Genomic DNA, 11,827 nt, shown 5'->3' on the forward strand with positions numbered 1-11,827 from the left:
ACTTTCTCACCTGTAGCGAAGCTAAAATCTGTGAGGATTTTGTTAGCAATAGCTGCATTTTTCGATTATGAGATTTGGCAGATGGATGTCAAAACGGCGTTCTTTAATGGAGACATTGAGGAAGAGTTGTATATGGTACAACCCAAAGGTTTTGTCGATCCTAAAAATGCTGACAAGGTGTGCAAACTTCAGCGTTCAATTTATGGACTGAAGCAAGCATCCAGAAGTTGGAACCGACGCTTTGATAAGGTGATCAAAGACTTTGGGTTTATACAGTGTCATGGAGAGGCCTGTATTTACAAGAAAGTGAGTGGGAGCTACGTAGCATTCACGATATTATATGTAGATGACATATTATTGATTGGGAATGATATAGAACTATTAAGCAGTGCAAAAGGTTATTTGAATAATAGTTTTTCAATGAAAGACCTTGGTGAAGCATCGTACATTTTAGGCATCAAGATTTATAGAGATAGATCAAGACGCCTAATAGGGCTTGCACAGAGTACATACTTGTATAAGATTCTAAAGAAGTTTAGAATGGATGAAAGTAAGAAAGGGTTTTTACCTATGTTACCAGGTAAGGTCTTGAGTAAGACTCAAGGTCCGGCTACGGCAGAAGAAAGAGAAAGGATGAATCAGATCCCCTATGCCTCGGAAGTAGGCTCTATCATGTATGCCATGTTATGTACTAGACCGGATATAGCACATGCCGTTAGTTTGACTAGCAGATATCAAAGTGATCCAGGAATGGAACACTGGACAGCGGTCAAGAATATCCTGAAGTACTTAAAAAGAACTAAGGATATGTTTCTTTGTTATGGAGGTGACCAAGAGCTCGTTGTAACCAGTTACATCGATGCAAGTTGGAACACTGATCCTGATGACTCTAAGTCTCAGTCTGGGTACGTGTTTCTATTGAATGGTGCTGCAGTAAGCTGGTCTAGCTCGAAGCAGTGCACGGTGGCGAAGTCTTCAACAGAATCGGAATACATAGCGGCTTCAGAGGCTTCATCAGAAGCGGTATGGATGAAGAGGTTCATAGTTGAGCTTGGTGTGGTTCCTAGTGCATTGGACCCACTAGTCATCTATTGTGACAACATGGGTGCCATCGCCAATGCACAAGAACCAAGGTCACACAAGAGGCTGAAGCATATCAAGCTGCGTTATCATTCCATTCACGAGTACATCGAAGATGGATAAGTAAAGATTTGCAAAGTACACACTGATCTGAATATAGCAGATCCGTTGACTAAAGCTCTCCCTAGGGCAAAGCATGACCAACACCAGAATGCCATGGCTGTTAAGTACCTTACAATGTAATCTAGATCATTGACTCAAGTGCAAGTGGGAGACTGTTGGAGATATGCCCAAGAGGCAATAATAAAAGTGGTTATTATATATTTTTGTGTTTATGATAAATGTTTATATACCATGCTATAATTGTATTAACCAAAAGATTGATACATGTGTGTTATGTAAACAACAATGAGTTCCTAGTAAGCCTCTTGTATAACTAGCTTGTTGATTAATAGATGATCATAGTTTCATGATCATGAACATTGGATGTTATTAATAACAAGGTTATGTCATTATATGAACTAGATGATACCCCGCGCGTTGCGGCGGGATATTTTAGCGATGTATAGAATAAAAATTCATATATGTTGTTTAGCTTTATGAAAGATTTGATTCAATGCAGCGCATTTCATTATTTTAAAGTCGGTAAAAAGTTTATTGCATGATCTAAATAATTGATAATTGCACCGGTAACTACTTAGTGCCTTTTTTTGAGAAAAAAAAAGATTAGTGATCAGAAAGGATAACCGCACGTGAAGGTCCCCCTTCGTTACCCTCTTGTAAAGTTAGATGCAGTGGTCATTTCGTGTGCTTGAGTGTTTGTATCGCCTCAGTATACATCTTGTAAGCTTGTATTGGGCGATTAGCTGCAGATGGAAGTACGGACGCGGCAGGCCTCATTGGCATGCTGGATAGACAGAGTTGCACATGAAAATACCAATTTGAAATATGTATGTATATAAACATGAATGTATGGATGTATGAGTATTACCTGTTGTGTCCTCCCTATTGCTCCATGTACGGGTGATGGGTGAAGCCTGTGGGCTGAAAGCTGTATATGTATTTTGATTTTGATATGTACAGATGAATAGATGAATTGGTATTGTTGTTGTTATATAGATGGACGTCGTTGTGCCTTAAATTGGGTCAGCGAGGGTTTTATCGTAGCTTTAAAATAGACGTTTGTGAAAGAATAAAATGAAGAAATTATTGATAATTTAATGTGTATTTATTAAATTCTTAAATCTGTTTAAATTGGCATCGTTTGCGCGCTTGCGTAAATAACAGAAGGTGGATTAGGGAAATACCTGATCAAAATTCTTTAAACCATGGCACAGTAACATCAAAAGTTTGAGACATGAGGATGCCGGTGATCGTTCAGTTTAGCTTCCCCAAAGAGCGTGCGTAAAATTATGTTGGCGCTGAACAACCAAACTGACCCATTTGAAAACAGTTAATAAATCAAATAAACACATCACACATTATATATATTATTAGTATTAAGAAGAATGTCCCAGGGCCGTAACTTATGTTCCGTAGCTGCATGAAGGTCGCCCTATTGTTTCTGGTAACGCTACAAAGTGAGAAAATATTATATAGAGATAAATATCCCAGTGCCGTGAAGTATATGTTCCGTTGCTGCATCATGGGCAGTATGAGGTAAATGTCCATCAATAGGTGTAGAAGCAACCTGTGTTCTTAGTGTTGCTTCTACTCTATAGAATGAGAAAATAGTAAACAATGGGAAATAAATAAGAAGCAATGGCAGCTCGTTGCTCATTCTTTTTTGTAGGGACAAACATGGTTCTAGAAATACGGATAGAGAAGTGATAATTATTTTCAAACGAACAGTACATGAAGGATTCTGCAAACTAAAACTGCCAAAAAGAGTTGATGCCGAGTATTTATTCATCAGACACTCAATGGATCATTTCGATTTTTTTTGGATTACAATAGAAGCGAGTAAATCTAAAGATCAATAACTGTTTATGTAAGCAGCAATATCACTAATTTTGGTAGAATCGACTGCAGTCCTGAGCTGTTCCATGTGTGTTTGATGGTGCCCTGCATGTGGTTTAACAAATCAGAAGTATTAGAAAGGTAATGCTTGTGTGTTCATGCTTATGATATACTGAACTTTTGGATAATTTTGCATGGATATGAAAATTGATGATACCTATGTTATTTTATTGTTTATCCTCCTGTCTTCATTAGATGTTTGGTGCAACATTATTGCCTGAAATGCTGTTTGAGGATTAAAAATGAGAATGACAAATGAGATTCTTGGTATTTAATATGATGAGATGTATGAGAAATGAGAATGGCGGAATGCTATAATTGGTATTTTATATGAGGAGATGTACATACTTTTGCTTAGGTCGTTTGGCAATCTGAAGATCAAGTTCTTCAGCTAGATGATCTACACCTTTTCCACTGTGGCATGTAAAAAATTGCATTGTTCAGGAATTGAATAAAAATGTAGTGTAATATTTTCATAGTGAGTTACCTTTCTTTGTTTGTAGTTTCATGTTCTGTAAATTCAATGCTGCTTTTTGCTGTAGAGTGCCTGTAAAAGAATATAGCCATTTGAAATTCATGTTGAATCTAAAATCAGGGCATCATCATAGACTAAAATATATGACCTGAGCTTTTCTTTGTTGATGGTAATAGCTGGCGTTTCACGAGAAGTAGGTGTATTATTATGCAACTCCTGTGAAGTATTGTCATTTAAACTACAAATAGCAAAGGTTTGGTCAGGATGTGCAGATAGGGTGTGAAACTTTAATTTTAGGATCGATAGCGAACCTTGAGTACTTATGATTGGAGATGTGTTGCTAATTATTTCCAGATGCCTGAAAATGTGTATAAGGTAAGCAATTGCAAGAGAGCTATCCATCTTTGCAAACGAACATACGCAACTTGAAAAGAAACAGCTAGTATTGTTGTGGTCTGTAGCTAATATGGGTGAACATATGCATCTGACGCAAGGTAACCAATATATTAGTATACAGCATGATTACGAAAATGGAAAGTGCATCTGTGAGGCAATCACGGAAATTAAAATTTAAGAGGAGGTTGGAGGATGCGAACCAATTGAATTAGGCGTTGTTTATTTTCGGTGATTACCAGTAGATGGAGAAGTAAATCAAAGGAAATTAACACCCAGCGGATAGACTGAGAAGGTAAGAAATCCCAAGAAATCGGGGTAACCAATATATTAGTATACATCATGATTACGAAAATGGAAAGTGCATCGCTGAGGCAATCACGAAAATTAAAATTTAAGAGAAGGTTGGAGGATGCGTACCAATTGAATTAGGCGCTGTGTATTTTCGGTGATTATCAGCAGATGGAAAAGTAAATCAAAGGAAATTAACACCCAGCGGACAGACTGAGAAGGCAAGAAATCCCAATAAATCCGGACGAAATCCCAAGAAATCCGGAGCGCGTGAGGTAGCAGCAGGAAAAATCTTGCAGGTGTGGAACTATTAGCGGAAATCCAGAGGTGTAGAGGTAGGAAATCCGAAGCCGGGGATCAACCTGCCAGATTGCGAAGGTCAATTGAGGGATTTAAGAAAAAGGAAGGAAAAAGTAGGATGGGGAGTTGGGAGGCACCAGCGCGGAGGCCACTGGACGTGGTAGCGCGGCGACCAGGTTGCTGCGACTGGTATCGAGGCGGATGGCACGATGGCTTGCTTTTTAATCTGGATAGAACGCTGGCGACGGATGAACTCCATTGAGCAGTTTCTTCTCTTTGAATGCTTCGATTTATTAGGTTGAATGCTCGGATTTAGCAGGCAGTATTAACTTGCCGCTGGTGCGCTGCAGAGGCGGAGGAATGAGGAGGGATGCGGGGATAGTGGAGGAAGACGAACGGAGGAGCGTTAGCAAGCGGTTGGGCCAGAGCATGTCTCGTTCGGAAGTGGGCCAAACCGGAACAAACTGCTGGAAATGGGCCAAACCGGAAGCAAGTGATGAAGCCCACGTCAGACCATATGCGAGGGGGGCCTTCAAAAAAAAAATATGCGAGGGGGACCGGACGTGTGGGAGTGCTGCCAGGAATTGGGGTGACGTGGCTTCACGAGATTCCAACAAAATGAGGTAGTGGGGGGTTGCTTTTTAGAGATAAAAGATGATGTAATGGACACACCCAATTAAGCGTAGCATAAGATCACGCCATTAAGTTATTTGCTATAAGATTTCGATACATAGTTACCTAGTCCTTTCGACCATGAGATCATGTAAATCACTTATACCGGAAAGGTACTTTGATTACATCAAACGCCACTTCGTAAATGGGTGGTTATAAAGGTGGGATTAAGTATCCGGAAAGTATGAGTTGAGGCATATGGATCAACAGTGGGATTTGTCCATCCCGATGACGGATAGATATACTCTGGGCCCTCTCGGTGGAATGTCGTCTAAATAGCTTGCAAGCATATGAATGATTCATAAGAGACCATATACCACGGTACGAGTAAAGAGTACTTGTCAGGAGACGAGGTTGAACAAGGTATAGAGATACCGATGATCAAACCTCGGACAAGTAAAATATCGCGTGACAAAGGGAATCGGTATCGTATGTGAATGGTTCATTCGATCACTAAGTCATCGTTGAATATGTGGGAGCCATTATGGATCTCCAGATCCCGCTATTGGTTATTGGTCGGAGAGAGGTCTCAACCATGTCTACATAGTTCGCGAACCGTAGGGTGACACACTTAAGGTTTGATGTCGTATTAGTAGATATTAAATATGGAATGAAGTTCGAAGTTTTGTTCGGAGTCTCGGATGGGATCCAGGACATCACGAGGAGTTCCGGAATGGTCCAGAGAATAAGATTCATATATAGGAAGTCATTTTATAAGTTTGTAAATGATCCGGTGCATTTATGGAAGGTTCTAGAAGGTTCTAGAAAAGTCCGGAAGAAATCACTATGGAAGGCGGAGTCCCGGAGGGACTCCACCTAGCATGGCCGACCAACCCTAGGGGGTGGAGTCCCAGGTGGACTCCACCAAAGGTGACCGGCCATCCCCCCTCATGGAAAGGTGGGAATCCCACCTTGGGTAGGTTTCCCTACACATGGAAGGTTTTGGGTTTGGGTCTTATTCGAAGACTTGTAGTCCAACACTTGGGGGTTCCACCTATATAATGAGGAGCAAGGAGAGGGGGCCGGCCACACCAAAGCCATAGCTGGCCGCACCCCTCAAGTGGCCGGCCACCCCTCTCCCAAACCCTAGCCGCCCCTCCTCCACCTCTTCTCCCGCATACGCTTAGCGAAGCTCCGCCGGAGATCTCCATCGACACCGCCACCACGCCGTCGTGCTGCCGGGATTCCAAGGAGGATCTACTACTTCCGCTGCCCGCTGGAACGGGGAGAAGGACGTCGTCTTCATCAACATCGAACGTGTGACCGAGTACGGAGGTGCTGCCAGATTGTGGCACCGTCAAGATCTTCTACGCGCTTTTGAAAGCGGCAAGTGATCATCTTCTGCAACAACGAGATCTAATCTCGTAGGCTTTGGAAATCTTCAAGGGTTAGTCTCGTTCATCCCCTCGTTGCTACCGTCTTCTAGATTGCATCTTGGCTTGGATTGTGTTCACGCGGCAGGAATTTTTTTGTTTTCTATGCTACGAATCCCTACAGCTTTCGCCCGGAGAATAGTACCTCACCGCCGCAAGCAGTGTCCGCCCTTCGCCTAGAGCTCACGCGCTGGCCTTTCCACTCAAAGCACTAGCCTTGCTAGGACAACCCGCCGGTAGCACGTCCTGCGCGCCAGATCGGGGGCAGCCATGCCCACAAAGGGAGGGCAAGCCGTCTGAGAGAGTCACCACCAAGCCACAAGCGGCACATGTGCCGCCAATGGGAGGGCTCGCCGGCAGGGCTACGCGCATCCACCTCAGAGAGGTATTGTCGGCCACCCAGCACTGCACACCTCGCCGCCAGCATCGCACGGACGCCCCGAGCCGCCACGCCAAGATGGCATCGGGATCAGCTCAACCTGGCCACAACAGCAGCACCCCTGCGCTTGGAGCCAAGGAGGACGGGCGAGGAGGAGGCTGGTAGCCGCACCCAGGTGCAGGTGCACAAAAATGGTTGGGGCCCACCCGCCCCAGATCGAGCCCAAAGGGCCCAGATCTGGGCCAGCAGACCCGCGCCGCCACGGCGCCAACTCCGGCCGCCCAGCACCATCACGCCAACCCAGCGTCGTCGCCGACTTTCTCGGCGACGGTGCCCCGTCGCCGGACAGCCGAGGGGCTCCCGCCGCCATCAGGTCCGCCCGCGCTTCCCGATGGGCGGCCAGGAGGTGGAGATGCTCGCCGCCGCCGGCACTACGCAGGCTTTGCCAGCAGCTCCAGCCACCGGTGGCGGGGGAGGGGGCGGAGGGGTCGGGCTGGAGGGGGAGGGGTTGGGTTTCGCCCCTGACTCGCCCGCGGGGACGAGCGCCGATATTTCAGAACAGTTCAGAACGTGGTGGCACAATGAAACAGTTCAGAACCGATTTTTCCCTTATAAATGAATTGTTACACCTCACGTGACTCCGTGCTACATAATTAAACCTACTACTAGCTATCCTTTGTATACAGATTGCAGATTGCACTACAAAATGATTTGAAAACAGAAAACATTTTCGACGAACAAAAGGCTAAAAATCAAACATGAAACGATGAAACCAATACTAGTTTCTTGTCCTCTGCCAAATGGGCCGGAAGCCCGGAACAGAGACGACCTACTCTACTCGTCTCCAGGACGGCCTCCGGGCTGCGTCTGCTTCAGCTTCGTCAGCTCCTTCCTCCTCCGTCTAGCCTCCGCCGCCCTCTCCCTGCCGCCCGCCGCCGCACGGCCGCCGCTGCTCTCGGCGCTGGTAACGTCAAGCCCGAGCGTGAGTGAGCACGGGTCGTCGTCGGTGTCCTCCTCGGCCGTTCCGCCGCCGGTACCCTGACTGCCGCCCCCGCTCGCAGCCTCATGATAGAGCGGCTGCGCGGCGTAAGACGTCGCCGGCGAGCCGCGCGGGTCGGCCACGACGGGATAGTACCACGCGCAGGGAGGATAGCCGATCGGCGGCGGGGCATGTCCCGCGCCGACGCCGCCCAGGCTGCCGCGCGGGTCGTACTCGTACCCCGGCCAAGAACCCCAGAGGTATGGCACCGGCACCGCAGGTGGCGCAGCGCCGGTGTATAGGAAGCTCGGCCCTGGCGGTGCATCCGGCTGGGCGGTTGTAGACGGCGTGGCTTCTGATCGCTGCTCCGGTGGCGGCGTCGTGTCCATCGGCACCGGCGCCGTCTCCGACTCCCTCTCTGCCGCCTTCGCAACAACCTGCACACCGAGAAACGCATTCAGGGCTTAGCCAAGAATAAGATACTAGCATCACGCCTTCTTTCCACTTGTTCGGTTCTTAGTTGCACGCAGAAATGGAGATTCAAAAACGCCATAGCCGATTGGTAAAAGCTCTAAAGATGGCACCAACAAGTCTAACCTAGCTTAACTCTACTGCTAGAAGGAGAATAACATATAAGCATGCAGCAATTAATATCCAGCCACAAAACAAAGAAGAGAGAGTAGATCAGTAGTCTTGGCAGAAAGCCAAATATAGAAACACGGATGATATCGTTATCCGTACATATGGCATCAAGAGTAACGCACAGATGCGGCAGCGTACAACGCACAGCTCAGTTCCAATTCGGCCATGACCGCTTGACTGTGTGTACGTCTAGCGGTGGCAACTGTACGCCTTGTCGGCGATGGCCTAGGGACTTCTGCTAGTACGGCCGGCTAAAGTGCAGGCATGTGGCTCGCTTTGAGGGGGAACAACTGGAGTCTCCGAACATGCTAGATTCCGCTTGTCAATACAACAGTCTAGCTTATAATTAATAACGATAAAGTACGTGTTCATTAGGAATTTAGGATAATGGAATTAGGCAAGATGATGGCGTGCCTGTTCTCTCAGCTGCTTGTTCGTCTCCTGGAGCGTGAGGAACTCCTGCATCACCGTCTCCTTCTCCTGCATCAAGAAGAGAAGAATCAACACATGTTCTACTTGCTATGATTTTCCTGGTAGTCGCTATTTTTTTGCTAATAACATGAACCAATCCATCAGTAGACGTTGATCATCACAAGTTGAGCACCACGTGTAGCTCACCTTCTTCATGCTCTCGTTCTGCGACGACAAGTCCGCAACTTTCCTCGCCAGTTCGTCTCGGATGGCCTGAGTTATTAAGGAGCAATATGAAACTTGGATATTTGTTGACAGAAAAATCTGTGTTTTTCGTGGTGTACGGAAGCTGTCAAGGCCAAGAATCGTGTAACCTGACGGCGGAGTATGGTTTGGCGCGCGGACTCCCGGTTGGCGAGCACGCGCCGCAGCCGCTTTGCCTCCTTCTCGGCCTGTTGGATCCACACAAGAGATTAGCTAGCTACTCCTTCCACACGCGACGACGACCTAACTTGGCCGCTGAGGCTGAGTTACCTCGGTGAGTGCGTGGCGGGGCCTGGGCCCGTAGCCGGCCGTCCCTGCCGTGGCCGCCGGAAGCGCTTGCTGCGCGCGAGAGGGGCACCCGCCGGCGCTGGAGCTGCTAGAGCAGGGCGACGCCTGGATGCCGACCTTGCCCAGCTCCAGGCTCAGCCTCGTGCTGGCCAGCTCCTCCTCCTCCTCCTCGGCGTGCCGCGGCGGCGGCGCGGGGTTCTGCTGCCCGGCGGAAGGCGCTGCGGGGACGCCGGCCATGTCGGCGAGAGCCATGGCCGCGTCGAGCTCGACGTCGCCCGTGGCGCCGCGCCGGCATTGCCGCTGGCCGCTGCGGTCGGACGACATGGTTGCAGCCGACGGGACGATGTTGGCATCGATCTGCAGCCGGCCGGCAGGGGGAGGGGTGGGTATAGGGCATGCCAAGGCGAAGCCAGGCCGAGAGCGGCGTCCCAAATACAGCTCCGGCTGGCCCGTGGCTGGGCGCCACGTCCCGGCGCCACAGGCGGCAGCGTAGAGAGGCAGGACAGGTGTCGCGCATGCGCCGCCTGGTACGGTGGCGGTCCTGACGGCGGGCCCGGGGAGTCAGTGGGATGCGGTGCCTGCGTGGTGATGTGGCCGCATCGATCGGACATACACGCGGACCGCCTCGCAGCCAGGAAGGAGGAGGAGCAGCGGAAGCTCGGTGGTGGTGGGACCCAAAAGGGAAAGGTAGGTCCGGAAGGTCAGTGTAGAGTGTGAACGGGACAGGGCAAGCTGAGGGCGCCTAGAACATCACGCTTTGGCTCGGTCGGTTGCGTTTGCGTATCGCAGGGTCCTAGTACAGTACTACTAGTAGTAACTTGGTCCGGTGAGTGAGTGGGGACTGTTTGATTGGTTCGTCCTTTTTTTTGGCAGCACATACTCATCTCAATCTGTCTGTCTCTAATGCAACGTACGTCACCTCAACTGCATACTTAAACAAGGCCTACAGTGCAGGGAGGAGAAGAAGAGGACGTAGACAGAAAATAGGGCATTTTCCTCCCTTTGATCCGTTTGGAGTGGGGTGCCAAATCCAGGAGCTCGATGCATTTTCAATCCATCCTTGACTAACGTTGTTATGGACGCTGCGTGATACGGGCATGAATACCGAGGCGTCATCGAGGATTCAGAATTAACATGCTAGAACAACCTACGCTATGTAATAACTAAATCTAAGGTTGTGTCATTCATTTTATGTTAGGTATTTTTAGCCAGGTCATGCTGTGAACCAATTAGGATTAAATTAGTGTTGTGTTCGGTTTTGGACCTATCCAAACCAAACTAGGTCAACCCACTTAGTGGGGCGCCCCAACCACCCCCTCATATAAGGGACCAGGCCGGCTAGGGTTAGGTTAGCATTCAGTTTAGATTAAAATTAGTCCAAAGACTTTGTGCTCCTTGGTGAAGCATCCCTTTCGGGACGACACCGCCGTTTATCTAATTAAGTTGTTGCGAAGGTTCTTGTGTTCATCAAGGATTATCGTAGATTGGTTTGAGGAGTGGTGATCTCCATGATGTTGCTTGCTGGATTTATCCTCGCCTTCAGGTGACGTTCTTCGATCGTTATTGGAAGGTTTCCTATCCGGGTTCTTGCTGTGAAAGATCGGGAAAACCCCGAGAGGATCAGGTGGGATCCTCGTATCATGTGGTATCAGATTTCTGGGTTGCTCAAAGTGAGGTTTTGTTGATCGATCTCACCAGATCGGTTTGCATCGGAGGAGTTTTTGCTCAAGGTTGAAGGAGGTTGACGTGGAGGAAGGAGTGTGCTGTATATTCTATACCATGATGCATTTTCTCTACCGTCTAGGGTTGTTACCGCTGGCAAAATTGCGAAATTATGTGCTTGGAGTCGGGAAGAAGATGCAGCAAATTCTCCAGGAATCCGGCGCTAGGCTCGGCGGACCGACCGTCACACCGGACGGGCCGGCACCAGGGCCGGCGGCGCCGGCTCCACCACCGACAGGCTTGGCAAAAACCGGAATGTGCGTCGGTGCACACCGGGGCACCATCCAAGGGGGCTTCGCCCTTTCGCCCGGCGCCCAGGCCAACATACCGGTCCCCAGGCCGGACCGACTCGACACAATGGCCGGAGACGCCGGTATTGGTATCAGAGCAAGGTCTCTCCTTGTTTAAGGCTTCACCGCCTTGAGAGTAAAGATGTCGGCTAGTATAGTGCACAATGACACAATTGTTTTTAATGGCACAAATTATCTTTTGTGGAGAAATTGCTTGCTTTGTAAGCTTCGGACCTTGTGTCCACATAT

At 48.3% G+C, this 11,827-nt stretch overlaps 1 protein-coding gene across 1 annotated transcript; it reads right to left on the minus strand.

Annotated features, from left to right (window-relative positions):
- Positions 1 to 8,996: 8,996 nt before the first annotated feature.
- LOC124680616 (bZIP transcription factor 16-like) lies at positions 8,997 to 9,890 on the minus strand. The gene is made up of 4 exons (XM_047215685.1): positions 9,549 to 9,890; positions 9,389 to 9,466; positions 9,222 to 9,287; positions 8,997 to 9,083 (listed from the first exon to the last, which is right to left on the minus strand). Exons 1-4 carry the CDS (start codon positions 9,888 to 9,890, stop codon positions 8,997 to 8,999), a joined length of 573 nt encoding a protein of 190 aa, XP_047071641.1.
- Positions 9,891 to 11,827: the final 1,937 nt, after the last annotated feature.

Source organism: Lolium rigidum, unplaced genomic scaffold, assembly GCF_022539505.1.
Source record: "Lolium rigidum isolate FL_2022 unplaced genomic scaffold, APGP_CSIRO_Lrig_0.1 contig_21807_1, whole genome shotgun sequence".
Classification (NCBI taxonomy): domain Eukaryota; kingdom Viridiplantae; phylum Streptophyta; class Magnoliopsida; order Poales; family Poaceae; genus Lolium; species Lolium rigidum.

Bases quoted from the DNA above. Each gene is read 5' to 3' on its own strand.
- LOC124680616 (XM_047215685.1), bottom strand. From the start codon at position 9,890: ATGTCGTCCGACCGCAGCGGCCAGCGGCAATGCCGGCGCGGCGCCACG. The intron at 9,467-9,548 runs GTAACTCAGCCT...TGGATCCAACAG, and splicing joins CCCGCCACGCACTCACCGAG to GCCGAGAAGGAGGCAAAGCG. The intron at 9,288-9,388 runs GTTACACGATTC...TTAATAACTCAG, and splicing joins AAACCATACTCCGCCGTCAG to GCCATCCGAGACGAACTGGC.